Consider the following 19,257-nt stretch of genomic DNA (forward strand, 5'->3'; position numbering starts at 1 on the left):
TAAGAACCTGCAATGCTCCTGTTTATTCCCACCAGGAATAAAAGCAGCTTAGTGTACTTAGATCCTGTACTAATAATCATTAGCCACCCTGGCAAAGATTCATTCAGCACTCAGCAAGAATCTGTAACACTTCTCTCACTCCTGGTACAGGAGACTCTTTGTAGTGTTTATCTTAAAATCTCCTGTCCTTTTAAAGCCAGGAAAAGCCATTATCACACATCTCTAATATGGTTTAAACAAATATAAATCCTTTGCATGTGTCTGGTCTTATCTATGTCCGTGAGACTGGAGAACAGGCTTTAGGGTCGAATTTCACAAACTCAATTATTATTCTTGTATCTCCCATCAATTAACAGCTCCAGACAGGACAGTAAATGAGGAGTAAAACACAAAGCTGCAAAAGCTGCAAGTTAAACAGAAGAACCCAATTACTCCTGCTTCACACAGGTGACAGTGATGTGACTGTGTGCAAAATTCCACAAAAGATAAATCCACTTTCCATTAAAATTCCTCTAATTTTCCCAGCTACTTTCTTTTTTTCCCCCCTACAGACAAAGTTCAGGTATAAGTTAGATATAATTAAGTATCTGCAGCATTTAAAAGAGCTCTAGCAAAACCTGTCACTGATTTGCTATGGAGAATAGAGAAAACCAGAACAAAGTAACTGGGTATTTTGTGTCTCTCAGAAAAAGGACCTCATATTTGGCTGAATTATGATATGAGTCTCATTTAGAGGCTCAGATGTGGGGAAGAGGGCCTTGATTTTGTTTTAAAGGCAACCTGAGAGTCTAAATTTTTTTTAAAGGAAATCTGACTTCATGTAAAATAAAATAATTAATGAATTCAAGACATTTGCAAATCTCAGTATGGAAAAACTTGAAATCCATCTTCTTTATTACCCAAATTTCTCACAAGGACAGGACAGAACACTAAGACTTGTTTTCCTATGAAATCCCTGATTATATTAAAAAAATAATTTTTTTTGTTTTCAATTTATTTTAGTTGAACAAACTTCATGGGATTCGTCATCAGTATAAACACATAGGCACAAACAACACACAGATCCTTAACATGAGTAATTTCTAAAACTCCACACAACTGTGCCTGCCACACCTGCTTTTGAGCAACAGATGCTGCATAATTTTAAGGTCACAGAAAAAAATAAATGCATTTATCCTGCAGGATAACCAAGGATTCGTTGTTATCAGCATTAAATACAGTCTGTACCTTAGAAATAATCATACATTTGAGCTTCAAAACAAACAGAATGGCAAACTTTTTGGTAAATAGGGAAAAAAGTGCTTTCATCTAAGTTTGTGAACAGATCTGTAAAAGACAGAACAAAACCCAGTAAAGGAGGTGACCGTTAATAATTTAGATGTGCAGGGTAGAGAATGAAACACATTTCCAAAAAACTACCTTATTTCTGAGTTTTCTGTTCTTCATTCCAAAACAAAATTTCAAAGCCCAGAAGGTGTGTGTTTACAGAGTGGGGAAGGATCCCTGAGAAATCCCCCAGCTCATCCCAGCCACTCCCGAAACTTCTCCTCACAGATGTTTAGTCTGGTTTTAACAGCGTCCAATAATTTATTAACAGGACTGAATAACACAGCACTCCCTGCCTGTGGAAAATGATCCATAAATCTTCCGCAAAACCTACATTCCAAGGTATTTCTGCACAGAATTCCAAGGAAACAGAGTAAACTTCTGCTGCTTCACACAGACCAGTGTGAAAGAGCTGGTGTTGCACAGGTACCTTTTTATTCCACAGATCAACACTGGCCAATAAAAATGCATGTAACAGTGAAATTTTGGTATAACCCTTGGAAATCTAGAATATTTACATTCAATGGAGATGACAGATCCCCACTGGACAACCAATTTCAGTGTCTCAGACAACATACACGCACTTTGTAACCTGAACGTTCTTTGCTGCTATTCAAATCCAAGATTTTTTTCTTTTAGTCAATATGGAAAACATTTTTTTTTACTTCCCTTCTGCAGGTACATTTATACATTTGAAAAGTGGTATATTTCCCTTTAATCTTGTATACTGTGCTCTCCAGATCTTAGTTTTCCTTTCTTCTTTCTTTTTCCTTCTTTTTCATTGTGGTATAATATTTTTAGAATCAACCTTCTCTGTTTTGAGTTTCCTCCAACTCTATGCAAGTAAGAGACAGTTAAAGAGCACACCAGAACCTGAAAGCACTAAATTGTAAAATGTATTTGCTTGCAATGAACACCACCAAAAACTCATTCTGTACCTCAAAGCTATGAGAAAATGCTTTTTTGTTAAAAGCACATTTAGAAAATTGAATCTGCATTACATTATTCCCTAAAATGAACTAACCCTGCATTCTGGAATTAAATACATTATTAGTCTTAAATACATTAATATTGATCTAATCATATATTTTAAAGAGCAATTGTTTTGGAGGATTTAATCACAATAGTCATCAAATCCAGGCAGGTGCTTCAGTTAATTGTGATCACAACATGCACCACATGGTTAGACCCCAATGATGACTAATGGGTTTAGATGTTACTGTACTGCAAATAACTACTTGCTAATACTTTAGAATTATGGCTTGCATTTCCTAGTGATACCTGGCATTTAAAGGGCATTGACTTCACAAAAATAGTGAAAGAGATGGGATTTAAAATCAAGAAGCAGAAAGACACAGCTATGAAGTGAATTTTATGAATTAGTTAATGTGAAACAATGACCATGCCTGCAGTGAAGCTGGGAGGGGACATGGCTTGGACAGCTGACCTGAATCAGCCAAAGGGCTATTCCATCCCATATACATCATTTGCCATAAGAAAACCAAAAATTAGTTAATTAGTAGTGTCATTTGAAGCAACACCCTACTCAGAATAGAAAGGAGAACTCTAAATATATCCCATAAAAGTCTGATGAGCTTCCAGTATTATATCACAGTCAAAATAAAGTAGATAAAATGACAAAGACACCCCAGAATGGGCAAAAATACCTTCCAGGATACAGATGACCCTGCAAGCAAACTGTTTCACCTCAGAAAGGTGACGTTTAGACTCCAAACATAGAACCCAGGAAAACCCACAACCCTCTGCAGCTGCCTTTTCCAATACCAGCTAATGGCATCTGATATAAGCTCAGGGAAATGAAGAGTTGGCTGATGTACAGCTCTGCCCTCTGTACACCCTACACAGCAAATAATCTCTCAAAGATCTGCAAGGAGAATTAATTCCATGGCAATAAAGTGGAGAAAAACCAAAAGGAAAAGCACCCTGTTCCACCTGCTTCCCCTGCACATGAAGACGACCACTTGCTCGTAACTTTTTATTCCAAACACACTCTCTGTACACATATTCCCACTGCAGGTTACTTGCAGGTCAGGAATCAAAGCTCAATGACTTCACAGCATATGCAGCCACATGTCCCTGCCCTTCCCTTTGTTCCCAGCACTTTGGGAGCTACAGGCAGCATTGGGCTTCCTGCTCAGCTCTTACGACCCCTGGAATTCAACAAGGCCTCCGAAGAGGCAGGACAGAAAGATGGACTGTGACTTTATCACACGTCAAAAACATGCTCGGGTAAATACCCCCTCTTTCACCCACAACTACCTGCACCTGTGGAAACCCACAGTGTGGGAAAGCTGAAGCCATGTGAGAGAAACCTGCGAACTCTTGGATAAAGACTGAAAAACAGTGTTTGCCAAGGCGTGTGGTGCTCAGGAGTCACTCAATAGTGCAGCCCCAGCTAAACTGCAAAAGCAGCTCTGGGTCAGCAGCACATCTCAACCTTCATTTGCGTGACTAGAAGAGCTACCAATGGTTTTTTGATCTTTTCTTGGAAGTGCCTTGAACAAAACAGGATATTCTTTCTAAAAGCCACCTCTCAATCTCTTTCAGATCTCCACTTAATCCACAAGAGGTCTGTCACATGGAAAAAGCTCGCCCCTTTAGAGGACTCATTCGTAGAAAAGCACAAGGGTCCTAATTGAAAGGTATTGATCTATTTTCCAGAAAAATAAAGCTCAAGTATCAAGGTTAAATAAAGAAGCATCGGCTGCAGAAAAAAACAAATTCCACATGTAATTTCTTGACAAACAAAATTCAGAAATTAAATTACATAAGTATTTATGGTAAATCCTAAAGCTAAAGTTTGTTCTTAAAGAAAGCACTGCTATAGCAGAATCTGCTACAAGAACTCAAGTCTTTTTTATTCTACAAAAATAAGTATACTCTGCAGTAACGTGAGCAACCCTCAAACCTGGAGCAAAGCTGTCTTTTGCATATATTAGCCAATAAACAATTGGTTTTACCTTGTAATCTGCATCTAAACTGCTGTGCAGAGCTAAAGGCACCCAAAGTGACCCAGAAGAGGGACAGGAACAGTGCTCAGCAAAAGCTTCTTGATGCTGAAGCCCCTGAATGCCCAGACCTCTCTGTCCCGAGCTCTTGCTCCGCGGTGCCAGGGCAGGACGAGGCAGCTGAACGCCCAGCCCAGCCTGCCAGCACCACGTCAGGGAGCGGCCCCGTGCCAGCAGAGCCACAGGAATCTGCTGATAAAGCTGCCAGAGATGCCACAACAAAAGCAGAAGAGGGAGAATGTGTTTTATCTTGGTCACAGCCAAACAGAGGGTCATCAAGAAGCCTCCAAAAGGCTTTCAGTAACTAGGTGAGATCTCCCGCAGCAGCCGAGTGTGTCCAAGAGACTGCAGCTCCACGGGCACACTCCACAAAAAGCAAAGAGCAAAAGGGATGAAAAGGCAAAAAGGGAAAGGGATATTTCACTGGAGACATCTTTCTCAGTCTCAGGAAGGGGTTAATTGGGCCCAGCCAGCCACAGGACAGCTCCCAGCTCCATCTGGAAAGAAACCTGCATTGTTCCCACAGCAATGACAAGCTGAAGGGTGATTCCTCACTCATCTGTATGGCACAGCTTGGAAGCAGGGCAAAGACATCCCTTCTCAATTCAATTCATCATGAATTTAGGACAAAAATCCTAATTGCAAGCTGTATCTGCTGCTTAAGTGTCCCAAATACCAGAAACACTTAATTTGACCATGTTGTCACTGCTGAAATAACAGAGAAAAACTTTAAATACATTACATGCACGGTTTAAGACCACAGTTATTAACATACACACATGAAAACCATGTAAATAAATACTTGTGTGGACAGCAGAATTTGCATGGGTAAGATAATATTCTTCTAACTAGTGCTTCAGGAATGAGCTGGTGTTTCCATCCTTCAGCAAATATACAAGACTGTCAAGGTAATAATTAAAGTTACTGAAGTTGTAGCATTTTTAATCTAAAGAAAATCACCTCCCAGCAATAAAAACAAATGGACAAAACAGACATTTTAAATTTGCTCTGAGTGTCACCAGTTACTGACAGTGGCATTAGCCACATGACCGGCAGGGCAACAGCCACATGACTTGAAAGGGAGGGTGTTCTGAATGCACAGTCCACACGAGTATTTCAAACAGGGAATATGCTCATGCTTCTGCACTTGACAAAAGAAAACTCCATCTTTCAGCATTTATAGGTGCCATGGTAATGTCATGGCCTTTCAGCCCCTCAAGGCATGGCAGGTAAAGCAGAGAACTCCACTGATGTGTTCCAGTTCTCTCCCAGTGGCAAGATCTGTAAGAAGAAGGGCTCAGAGAAGGGAAAGCTGGGCATGACAGATCTGTGGTCTGCTATGGGAGCAGGCAGAGAGACAGGCACACAAACTGATGGAAATCCAAAAGTTCCAATGTCAAGCACATGAACAAGATACATATTAACAAAGGCAACTGTATTGCACTGCATTATATTTAAATACTGCATTGTATTTAAATGTCATCAATTCGTATTTATATTTATTAGCCTTACAGAGACAAATATATGTATATACATGTACATATGTGTGTGTGTGCATGCACATATATTTGTTCCTTGACTCCACAAATATGTACAAAATTTTGCTGCAGTGATACCCAAAAGCTTGGAAAATTCTCTCCTCTTTCATTCAATTGCTCTAAAAGCAGCGACTGCTTCTTACCCCAGTCACTACAAAAGAGCACTTGCTCTTCTGTAATACTAACACAGTTATTCAGTAAGTTATCATGATTAAAAATAAGCACATTCAGAAGTATAGCTCCTGTTTGAATCTTTGTCAGCCTTGAATTCCTCAGCGAGTCTCCAAAATCGCACTTCACGTCACTGGAAGGTTTGTGTGTATGTGAATCCCTTCAACCCTGACAGTAAAATCCCTGCTGCACAGAATTATGCACAAACTATTCTAACAAAAAGTAAAGCTGAAACAGCAGTGGATCTTCTGTGCCTCTCACAGCACTGACCCTTATTTTGGGTGGGTTAACCTTATTTTATCCAGTCTGTCTACACAAAAGAATCACCAGCAAACACTGTAGAAGTAGAGGACCCTGTTAAACAACCACTTAGACAAGAATGCTTAAAAAGCAACTGCTTTTTTTTCTTCTAAGAACCTACTTTACATATTTAGTGTGCTTTTTTGCATAATTCACACATGCAAGAGCTGCAGCACAGACCATCTGAATATTCAGATGAGTTTCACAGTGTGGAGTTCCAGATGTTATTATCAAAATTAATACATCTTTTTATACACCTAAAGTCCATGGTGAAGACACCTCAACCAAAACGACAGGATAGAGGGCTTAAAACGTAAACCCAAAACCTGGTGTACAAACACCTTCTCCCATACAGGAACACACTGTCTGAGGGCCTCCCTTCTCAGCAATTTGAAGACTGGCATGAATTGCTTTTGAGGAATCATCCTCAAAACTACCAGCCAAGGAAATATTCAGAGCCTAATTACTGTAACACTGTAAAGAAATGCTGGATTAGCCCTTTGCTCTTCTGTAAGCAACCTGCTGCTTGGAGACTGTGCTTTTATCTCCCAGGGTTTTAAAAGCTTCCTTGATTCCCAGAAATGGCTGGAAAATACCATGACTGCTTTCAACAGCACACATTGTTTTACCTTACAGTTACACTATCCTATGCAAAGGAATAATTTGTGCCTGAGCTTGCACCATGCATTAATTCACAAGACCTGGCAGAACAACTGAAAGCAGCACTCAGTGCTTGAGTACAGCTTAACCCATCACACCACAAGTGGCTTTTTAAAAAACACGACCATTTGCAGGTATGAGAGTACAGGTATTGTTTACAGCATATTTCTTCATGGTTAAGAGTCCTCACTGCACTGCAAAACTCTCATTCAACAGAAAACTTTTAGAAATGTAGGTGAAAAAGCTACTACTTTACTAGAAAAATTAGCATGGAAGGGGCGACTTCCTTGTGAAGAGCTAAGTCAGTGGAAAGACAAACAAAACACCTGAGTACAAGAAAAAGCATCAAGAGCAAAAGACAGCTGTAGCCATGAGAGAAGAAAAGCAATCTGTGACGAGCCTGCAGAAGGTCTGTGTAGCAACATTAACACTGGAGATAAAAAATGACTGTAAAGGGAACAAACACAAAAAAGTCCACAACTTGGTGGAATGTTAATTTGGAATTCAAGTTTGTGGATCTGGGTTTTGAATTTGTTTTAACACTTCAGGATTAAGGTCACATTATTCCACCTCAGACTACTGTGAAACCAATTCTCATACTGTATGTATCTTGTCAATCTACTTCTCCACAGACATGTTTTACACCACTTGCTTGAGTATGAGGAGAAGAATAATTCTCCTTTTACACACAACTTCAACCACACTCTTCATGTGAATAAAGCAGAGGATTAGGACACTCCGTTTATTCACACGCAGACATCTCCAGCCACACAGGAACTATAAAATTTACAGTGGCATTTTGCTTTAGGTGCAAAAAACACATGATGATAAATGCAAAGGAATCTCCCCTAAACCCACATTCTTTACATTTTTTCCAGTATTGCTAACCTATCTCATAAGTAATATTATTCATCTATTCAATGTTTCTAAATAATAAACACCGATACACTTAACAGAAATGCATAACAGCTACCCTGAGAAAATAGAGTAAAAAAAGATACTGATTCTATACTTTACAAGATGAAAATTCAGTGTAAGACCCAATTACAATACAACAATCAGGTCAGGGTTCAAGATTTTCTGGACAGATGGTTAACTTAAAACACACTGACCCCCTATCAGACTGGATTAGTGCCAACAGCACTCAGCCTTTCCTACAGAAAGTGGGTCAGATTAGGTTTTATTCAAGTGCTTTGATTTGATGCATCATGATTTCCAAACAATTTATTAAAATCTGCTGGATTAAGATATTTGTATGTTCTTACATAGAAAAGGGGTTCCTTCTCGGGTGCCACACTTACCTTCACATTTCTCCAGGATCTGGACAGTCTCACCTAGTTCCAGGACCAAGCCCTGCGGAACCGTTCCTCGGAAGCTGCATATCACTGGAGGGTGGGGAAAAAGAGAGAGAGACGTATGAGGCTTGAATCTTTGTGTGAATTTTCTTCTAAGCATAGCCCTTTAGCTCACTCCCTGCATAAAAATAGCTCTGACATAGCTGCCCAGAAAACCTGTCAGCCAACTTTTCCTCATCCGATATCTTTTATTTCGGCCCTTATCAGAAATTAGGCTCAACCACATCATAAAAGATGAGCTTTTAAAAAGATTTTTAAATTAAGCAGAGCTTGTAAGCACTTTAATCAGCAACCTCTGATTTATATTCCATACAAAGATTTCCTTGTTTCACAATTCTTACTCTGCTCCACAAGCCACCAATGGAACAGGCAGCCCAAACTGCAGAGACTACAACAGGAACTCAGCTCCAGGAATTACTTCTCCCCAAGTTGAAACTATTTCAAATACCATCTGTGCAACCAATACACTGCAAAATCCTGTAACACCATGCATTATATTTAAGTAGATATATGAAAGAATACATAAGAATTTGTACTTTTCATAAGCATTAACATGATATACATATTACTTTTCCAGGTGTCTAGTTTTCATTAGCCAGGGGAAATAAGAACCCATCTTAATGTTTAAAAAATATTAATGTATCAATAAAAATACTAAATGAAACTCAATTTTAAAAATAAATTTTAAAAATATCATGGTGTGTAATTATATATACTTCAGCTATATTTCTCAAAATACAACAGGGACGTGGCCATAGGTAGTTCCCTCAAACATGACATGCCAAAACAAAGGATGAGTTGCAGATAAGGTCCCACCCTCCCCCCAGAACCAGCATTTAAAACTCCCCCTGGCACAGATTGAATGTAATCATTCAAGTACCTTGTTCCAGGTAAATACCCACTCAGCCAGAACCCACCCTGCACGTCACCTACACCCCCTGGAGCACTACAAGTGGAATTCCACGAGCTGAAATAGTGACCTCCAGTGGGCACCATCCTGTTTCCCAATCTACGAGAACGCTCCCCTTGCAATGCCAGCACTCCAGCTACGGTCAAGATGTTCCCATAGGATCAAGCTGCTCATCATCTCCTCCATAAATATACTTCTGTGTCAAAGCCATGAGTCCCTTATGGGCCACAGCCCCTCTGTGCAGACTCTAAAGCTGTTAAACCCAACAGCCTGAAGTCCAGGGGAGGAACACCGTGGAAAACACCACTGTCACCTGCACCATCTCCCACAAGTTTCTGGCACCTTGCATTTCCAAGAAACAATGAGAAAAGTATAAACAAAACTTCCACTGAAATAAAGCAGGGTTTCAACCACATACACATAAAGGGAAAGGGCAAGAAAGAACAAACTACACAGACCAGGCAAACACTCACACAGATGGCCAGTGGAAAGAGATTGAATCAAAATCCAAAGGGAACCAAACAGCATCCAATGTTTGCACTCCCACTGTGAGACTCAATGCAGGGTTTAAATCCGAGAGTTAAAAACCAGGAATTTCATCAACAAACCTAAACTGCTCTCTCAGCCCTTATGGCCCAGCAGAAGTCACCGCCAGTTAAATGAGCTTTAAATTCTTGTTTACATCAGAGGCAGGAGAAACACAACAACTGGCTCCAGACTGGAATAATGCAGACAGCATAATCTGACAGAAACACTGAGCTTGTCAGCATTCTGGAGTCATTCTTCACCCATGAAGAAATCATAAATATGGATTTCAACCAAAGAAAAACTATTTAAAGCTTCTCCCGAAGTGCAGGAACACTGACAACTGCAAAACGATGAACTGGCAAGACACAACCAAAACTCCAATGGCTCCTCCTTGTCCCTCCAGTATTTTAGAAAGCTGGAATCCTTCAAACACAGAAAATGATTTATTTTTTTCTAATAGGGAATTTTGCCAGAACAAGAAGGTACAAAAATCTTTTATTTTTGAGGTGTCTTGCAAAATACCGTCTTACATTAAAATAATATTACTTCTCCATTCAGAACAACAAAAATACTACAAAATTCAGGTACGTCCCAAATAGAGGAATTTTAAACATCTTGGGTGGAAAATTACCTTCGGAAACACCAGAAAAAATAATGGAGAAATGTTAGTACATTAACAAGATCCATTCATTTATGAGAGCAACTCTAGATATAAGACTATAAAAAGAAATAACAGGCACAATATATTAAAGCCAGTTTCCAGACCATTTTCTATGTCTCTGAACATGCTACAGTGATGACACAGAGACACCAGTCAGGGACACCATGTCAGGGACACATGGGTGTGAGTGGCTGTAGACAACTTCAAATTGAGCAGGGATTAACAACCTGACTGGTTTTACTCAGCCAAGCCCAACAAGTAACTGTTACTCTGAAAAACATGACTGCACATTAACACTGCATTAGACATTCTGAATTAGCAAACAGCAGCTGACTTTCTATGACACTCATTTACTACATGAAAACTACTGATTAAAGGATGCAGCTGGGAGAGAAACTGGATTTGATGCAACTACGAGTTCTTTGGCCATCAAACACCTGCCTATTGTATAACAATACAGGTGAGCTTGGAATGAAAGCTCAGGGAAAGGTACCAGGGAAAGTCAGAAATGTTTTTTTTTTCAACTGCTGACAGAAGAAATTTTAAAGACATGGTCAAGAATGGTGACATCAATATACTGAGGCTTACAAGAAGTAATTCTAATAGATTTGTTAGTTTACAGATGCAAACTGTCCATTTTTAAAAGGATTCTACTGGTCACACAAAGAACATCTGATATAAGGCCTCTACTGCATCAATATGTAATCAGCTCTTTAGAATTAAGAGCCCTCTCAATTAATTAAGATAGACAAAGCTGTTTTCTTTGGTCTACCTCACTCAAAAAAGAATAAATAGGCAAAAATCACAGAACAGAAATGAACCAATCCCATCAGCTCTAGATACAACCTCCATGATCATACTCCATTAGAAAACCAGTTCTCACACAAAAATAACACCCCCCCATGTTCCTCATTCTCAGTACAACACTATGGAATCTAATTCCTTTTGCAGCCATCAATAAGGTATGTAGGGCTCTTCTGTTTGACAATTTTTGTAATCAGTCAATAGGATCTGTGAATAGAAATATAGATATTTTCAAAATAACAGAAGTCAAATCTCAAGAGTAGCTGACTTTCCAGCCACACTAAATGGAAGTCTGGAAAAATTAAAGAATCCAACTAAATTGGCCCGACACACCAAATCGTATCTTGCTAAACTGTATAACAAGAGCAAAATTTAACATCTCTGAAATAAAAAAGAATGGTAAAAATATGTCCTTATTATGACATAAAACACAGAAATTTGAGGTTCTTTTATAGTCTGGTATATGATTCCAAATGTTACTTCCAAAGAGTTACAGCTGTTACTTATGTGTTCAGCTAAAAATGCATTATACAACACAATGTTATTTATAAAGTCCCTTTTAGGGACACAATCCTTCCTATCAGTATGAAAAATATGATCACAAGTGCATATGAGAAATACAGAACAGTTTAACCATTCTGGAGAAAATAACTTCTATTTAACTGGTAACTGATAACTGACTTCTATCCTTTCTGCAGAGAAACTCTTTACACTATAAGATCATGTGCAAACTGCCCATCAATCAGCAAGTCACCATTTCCTACAAGTCATCTCCTCAGTCAGCACAACACACAAGTAACATCATGCAAACAGGCAAAAAGCAAAGCTTCCACCCACCAGGGAACAGATCTGACCAATCCCTCTTGGGCTCCAGGACGGACTGCTGAAATATTTAACATCTATTTTCAGAAATTAAACCCCTTGCCATCGTTCAGGTCTATAAGGAGGTCACAGTTCCCCTCACGAAATGTAATTTCTGCCAGCAGTCAAAGCCAACGTTCTGCCAAAGAGGAATGCTCTGAAAAAGCACCACATGCCATATGATCCAGGAATTATCTCCAAGTCAGAAGTCCCCGAAATGTGGTACTTAAACTGTACCACAGTGAAAGAAATCCCTCCCTCTTCACCTCATATTATTAATATGAAAAGCACAAACTAGTTCACACAGGCAGTTACTCTCAAGCTTTTCTGGACCAGAAAATATGAAGGAATTGGGGGACATAACATATAAGAACAGATGGCATTGTAATAACAGTTTGGAAAGACAAAGATCCAGGAGAAGACAGATTTAGAAGGGCTTTCCTTGCCTATGGATATGGCCTGACACAGTATAAGCAGCTGCACTGTAAGTCACCAGCAGTAAGAGAAGCTGCTGCAAAGATAAACTGGACATGTTCACTCAATGAATCTCTGCCCAGCTTCCAGATTCCTCCTGTGTCAGACACCTAAAGCAGCTCCTGGCTGTATGAACAAAGAAGTGCCAGTTGATACAATTCAAGAGGTTTTACAAAATATGTTCTCAAACAGCCCCTGCCAAAAGGTCTTGGAGAAACTGCATTTGCCTGTGATAAAGTGGGAAGGCATCGTACATGAACAGCCAGCAAAGAGATGTGAAACAGAAACAGCCACTTGCCTTAGTGAGCACAGACCGACCAGAGAGCTCTAAAGGCACCTCTGTTGGAGCCTCTTCTGTCTGAAGTATTCCTAATGATCCAAAAAAGCTGATCATTTAGAGAAATGACAAAGTTTATGAAGCCACTTCAGTTACTCAGGGTAATAAAGAGTTGCAGATGGACCCAAGCAGCACAAGTAAACTGGCAGATGTACCAGGTACAGTTCATCTGCGTGGTGTTCCATGAGGGATGAACAATCCTCACCTCACACACAAAATAACCATCTCCTCCTTACTATTATGAGAAATAAAAATATGGTTTTTATTACAAACAAAATGACAGGCGCACTGCGAAGGTGTGAGGTATCCAGTTACCAACTGGACTGGATGCCAGGGCTCTTTGAGGTCGGGATAAGGGAAATATAAAGTTCCTAAAAATTAAAACTTTTTTGGGCCATTTGGCCAATTTTGAACACAGGGGTTTTTTTTCTTTGGGCTAAGAACAAAGGAAGATCCATCACTTTTGACAAGGGATGCCCCACAGCCAATTGGAAGGAGGGGAAGGACCCTTTTCGGAGAAAAAAAAACCTTTTGAGGCGGAAATGAATATATTAAACTGATCTGAAAGGGTGGGATTTTGTAGAACTATAAAATACATGAAATCTAAACCCGAGGAGTCTTTTTCTCCCCCGGAGCTTGGTGTGAGATGAGACTCAGCACCTGCTGAATAAACCTTTCCTTGATGATGCAGTTCCTTTGTTTTACAGGTAATTGAATCTTTCTAAATTAAAGAACGAAAAATTTCTCACACTATTGCCACACTGAGGGAAACCCTGGATTGTTGGTCAGAGTTCTTGTCACAATCTCAGTGCTCAGCCACTGCCAAGCACCACCCCCATCACACAGAATATTGCCCTGGGGAAAAGGGAAGACACCATCACCCACAGGACTGTATAAAATACCCAGTGAACTCCAATGTGCCCGTTTTCCTCTCTCCCCTTTGTCAAAACTTTATACTTCACCAAAAAGGACTGAACAGCACAGGAAAAGGTAGAAAGAAGAGAGACAAGAGATAGCAAGGACTGCAGAAGGGCTTTTATATGATTGTTAACCAAGATGGGACTCCTGCACCAGGAAGGTTGAAAGGGGTGGAGAGAGGATAACAGACAAGTTGCAGAGAAGGTGCACAGGGAACTGTTGCTCATCACCCCTTCCAGATCAAAAAGCACAGCAGTGTCAAATGAAACTGTAGAGAGAGCTCAGGACTTGAATAAAGTACTTTTCCACACAGTGCATAAACCATGAGACTCCTCACAAGACGCTGCGGGTGATAAAAAAATAAATATATCACTCAAATTCAAAAGCCAACAGGATAAACAAATGGATGTGTCCCACCTTCAGCTCTGCAAGGCCTTGTCCCAAAAGGCACCTGAGCCTTGGGAAAGCACCACACTTGACTGTAACCACCTGGTCAGGGGCAGGACACAGGATGAGTCAGGGACTCGGTGGCTGGACTGCTGTGAACTCTCCCACACAGGAGCTTGAACTTCTTTGTCCCATCCTATCTATTGATTTGTGACCTCATCTGAACACTATTACAGCACAAATGAGAATAAAATTCACAGTGAAAGAAATGCTAAATTAGATTTCAAGCGTGTCATTATTACTTTCTGCTGCCCACCTAACTAACAGAGCTGGTTTCATTTTTGCTGTGGTATAATTTAAAATGTATCTTACTCTCATAGTGCCCTCTAATTCGATTTCCTCTGTCCCAGCTTACCCACTCAGTCTCACCTGGGTCACAATTGCTTCCACAGATCACTTTTCTGCTCCAATGGATGTCAATTAGGTGATAACCACAGTAACAGAAATGTGTCCCAGTTTTTAGGTGAAGTAGAAAAACCCAAGATGACAACAGGAAAACGCCAGAGTACTGTCCAGCATAATCCAACCACATGCAGCATCCAGCTGCTAATTCCCCTGAAACATCATTTTTTCCTTAGCATATAAATAAAAAGACTTTGCAGCACAGTGAGGTGACATGGGTATATGCTTCTCGTATACTCTCTCATTTTTAACCTATTTCTACGCATTTTGGTAAAGCCACAAAAATCTTTGTTCTACTTACAATACCTAATATCAGTTCAGCCCATAATGAGCAATTTGTTTATTTTCATAAATGAACAGAGCCCTTTTCCTGCCCTTTTCCTCCTCACCTTCCAAAGTACCAATCAGAAGTATTTATTTCAATGAGGGCTGAGAAATAAAATCACCTCAAAAGCTTTCCATGTTTACATTGTCCTTCCTTATTTCTCCAAAGCTAAAATATGTTTCCCTAATCATAAAATTGAGCTTCTAAAAGTTATTATTAATTTCTCATATTTTCACTTCCAGAATAGAAATCATTGCTGCTGGAATAGATCCAATATAGTAAATCAACTTTTTTATTTTTCTTTATCACAGGATGTTGGTGAGGCCATGATTTAATGAACCCTGACTTTACCTTGGGGGGAAGAAAAAAATCATGATTTTGTGAACTTTCAACATCTCTCCATTTATAAAAGACGAATCTTCTCGACCTTAGTGAGAGGGGTTTTTTCAGTTCTCAACTCACTGTTAATATTATTATCTGTCTCATTAAAATTCCGGTAACTTGCAATATTTTTAGGTGATGCCTGCAGAACAAGTGTTCCAGGTTAAAGTATGGGATTCAATTTTTATAAAAGCTCTGTACTACACTCAGCCTGCAGTTATTCAGGTTATGCACTGATCACCCTCAGTGTATCTTTAACCAAACCGGTTTCAGGGGGAATAGCAAGGACAACCCCCAGGAGAAGCACAGCTGCAGTTGTGCTGCTCTGCACCCAAATCACCCGGCTCCAGACCCTGCCCAGGCACAGCCACACTGAGCAGACACTGAACTGTGTCCTGTGCTACAAATGGCAAAGTTCTGAAGCTTTCTGACGGTGGAATTTGTACTTTATAACACAGAACCTTATTTTAAGCTCACACCTCTATCACACCAGCTAACAATGGGGAGTACATGTTTAGTCTGGGTAAACACATCTGACAAACACTGAAATTTCACAGTCCTTTGAAAGCATTTTGTATTCAACTGCTACTACGAGTTTATCACCATTACTTGTTAACATGGAAAACAAGTCAATCCCTGAGTTTAAGATTTATTTAGATTGATTAATATTAAAGATTAAATTAATATTAGATATTAAATTAATATTAGATATTAAATTAATATTAGATATTAAATTAATATTAGAGATTAAACAATAGAGTAATATTAAATCATTTTATTAATATTTAAAAAAATAAGGTAATTACATCAGGCTGATAAACTAATATTATGTTGAGCATGTCTCCCTAAAATGCTTTTTCATATTAATCCATCTATTAAAAGTGTCTAGTATCAAACAGTTTAAGCTGGTTTTAACAGTTTATAAAGTTGACTTTACAAAATAAAGTTTATTTTCTTCCCTGTAATACAGAGCTAATACAGGCTCTGTGTAACTTAAGAGTCACTGTACTAGGTGAGACCCAAAATGGCTCTAAATCCAACACCTTTTCCCTACTGGAGGCTAAAACAAGGAGGGAAAGAAGGGTATTAGAATAGGGCAAGGATGAAGCTTTCCACATCTTGAGCCATCTGTGGACTGGGACTTCCTGATGTAGAAGTTTTTATTAGTATTAATTTTACATAAGTAATCAATAGCACTTTCTGTAGTTTTTCTTCCATGGAGCCACCCAAATGTTGTTGAACCACCCCCACCACCCCAGAACCCCACACTTCACTCCTGGATCCCACAGGAAGGGGGGTTCAGTGCTCCTGAGTCACCAGTGCCCCCGGGCATTGCATTAAAACAGAGTGAACCAACAACTTCTGTTCTTCCACTCCACAGGATTTATGGTTTGGGAATTTTCTGAACTACTTTTGCTTAATAATGTATTTTCCAAGAAGGGGGACACACGTGAATTCCTGGTATTTCCCTGTGGCAGAGAGGGAACAGACCCCAAGCCCCACCACTGGGACTGTGCAGGAAAAGCAGCACTGACACAAATCATCCCACAGAGGGAGAGACAGAGAGTCAAAATTGAGCTTCACCTTTTTGTGAGGCAACTGTGTTGCACAATCACACCCACGGGCAGCACTGAATTCATACTTTCTAAACCTTCCTGTACCTTCCAGTCTGAGCCTCTCTCAGAATCATAAGCCTTTCTCCAGCAAAAAGGAACAGTTCTTGGAAACAGAAAATTGTGGGTTTAATAATTTAAAAGAAAAAATATATAATTTATGATGAAAAAACCCTTCACATTTTTATAACAAAATTAAAGGCCAATATGATTAAATTTTTTTGGTGGAACTGCTTGATTAAACCTGGCAGCTTCATAGATTGCACAGTTAGATTCTGATGATATTTGACAGGGGAGCAGAACCACGAGGAAATTAAAACAAAAACATTGCCATTTTATTCTACAGATACCTAGAGGAATGCTTTCACCTTCACAATATACCTTCCAAGTATTTAAATGATTAATTGTGGGTGAGAGTTTCAATTATTTGCCAGAAACGAATCTGAGACTTGCAGATTAATTTGCAAGTCCAGGCCTCATTCAGCAAGTGTGTTTACAAAGAACACGGGGAACAAACCCTGGGCCTAGTCCTTCCAAAACATTCCACTGCTTAAGCAAGATGGACAATATGAATAATTTAGGTATGAAGGAGAGGGCATATCCACTTGCACCCCAAAAAGAAAACAACTACCCAAATAAAACACAAGGCCTTTGAAGCAAGGGGCATTTCTTGTACTGGTACACACAACACAACAGGGCTCTAATCCGATTGGAATTGCCAGGCACTAATGTAATACACACACACACACACACACACAAAAAAAAAGATTATCAAAAGCTGATTAAAAGCCATCCAAACATTACAATCGAAGAGGAGGGATTAAACAAAAGACATGATTTAGAAGAGGGCTCAAAATTTTTTTGACCTTATTAATGGTCTGTATGAACTTTCACGCAAAATCTCCAGGAAGAAAAATATACTTTGGGATTGAAAGCAACGTGTTACACTTTGGGTTCTGTCTCCTGCCAAAATTACAGTGCAATTAAGTGAAGGTATCTCAGGCTGGTCAGGGAGCAGTGGCAGTTGCTAGGCAGCATCTGCTCCTGTCAGAGATGCTTCTCTCTTTGTGCAGTACAGAACCTCAGCCAGGAATACTGCCACCAATGGATTATTCCAAGGCAGCTTACTGCCATCACATGGCATCTGCAAAGTGCTCACACGCTGCCTAGCAACACCGCCTCTTTCTCCTGAGTCATACCAGCACCAGGAAAATATTCCTGCAAAAAAAAGAAACAGATGCCTGAGAAGAAAGGTGATCATTCAGCAGCAGAGCAAAAGACTGCGAGCATCCTTCCCCTGCCCTCCAAGATAAAAATAGAGATTGGGCTCAAAAATCACGAGCTGTTTAAAACAGTTTTGCACATCCTGGTGGCAGGAGGTAGAAGTGAAGGCAGACCAAAAGCCCACAGTGTTGTCCACTCCCTTTGCTGTGTTAAGGAACTGGTACTGAGCCTCCAGCTTTGCAGGGATCTATCCAGTTACTTCATCCCCTTCCTGTAAATCTATTCCATCAGTTCATTCAACTTCCACTCTGGCAACAGAGAAATCCCTCACCCATCCATCATTCCTTCTGTGCAGGAAGTGAATGCAGCAGGTTTTTTTCTCCCTTTCAAACAGAGACAAAGGCTGTTTCAGTTTCTGAAACCTTTTTCCCCTCTTTCCAATACCTAACTGGCAAAGAGGAGAGGAACCCTGACCACAGTGCCCAGAGGAGCATGGAACTGTTCTGCACTGCTCATTCCACAGGCTGCCAACACCAGCCAGAAGTGGCCACACTTTAGTGCTGAACACGAGGAAACAAAATAAGAAATCATTCAAGATTTGAATATCCTGGAGGATGGAGACTGCACCACCTCTCCAGGTAATCTGCTCCAGGGCTCTACCATGTGCACTGTGGAAATCACTGTCCCTGACTAATTTGCCACCACTGCTCCTCCTTTCACTCTGCAGCTCTGAGAAGTGCCTGGCCCTGTCTCCTCCATAACCCCCTAGATAGGAGCTGTCCACAAACTAGACCTTCCTGTGCTCCTCTTCACAGTTTGTACCTCCTTGATCTCACAGACCCTCCTTTCTCACCTCATACTGTGAGATGCGGCCCCAAGAGTGACTCCTCAGAGGAGGAAACGATACTTCCACCGACATCCTGGTGTGCAGCTGGTTACAGGAGAGCACACTCACACACACACACACTCACACACACACACACTCACACACAC

General features: G+C 40.1%; 1 protein-coding gene across 1 annotated transcript in view; it reads right to left on the minus strand.

Moving 5' to 3' along the window:
• DOCK3 (dedicator of cytokinesis 3) overlaps positions 1-19,183 on the minus strand; it is a 182,691-nt gene extending 163,508 nt beyond the window's left edge. The window contains exons 1-3 of the mRNA XM_027700784.1: positions 19,118-19,183; positions 15,509-15,569; positions 8,326-8,409 (exon numbers count right to left, since the gene is read on the minus strand). Of these exons, the coding sequence (XP_027556585.1) occupies positions 8,326-8,409; positions 15,509-15,569; positions 19,118-19,183 (211 nt within the window). The remainder of the gene's footprint in view (positions 1-8,325; positions 8,410-15,508; positions 15,570-19,117) is intronic.
• Positions 19,184-19,257: the final 74 nt, after the last annotated feature.

This window comes from Neopelma chrysocephalum, unplaced genomic scaffold, assembly GCF_003984885.1.
Source record: "Neopelma chrysocephalum unplaced genomic scaffold, ASM398488v2 Primary Assembly neopelma1_147, whole genome shotgun sequence".
Taxonomy (NCBI): Eukaryota; Metazoa; Chordata; class Aves; order Passeriformes; family Pipridae; genus Neopelma; species Neopelma chrysocephalum.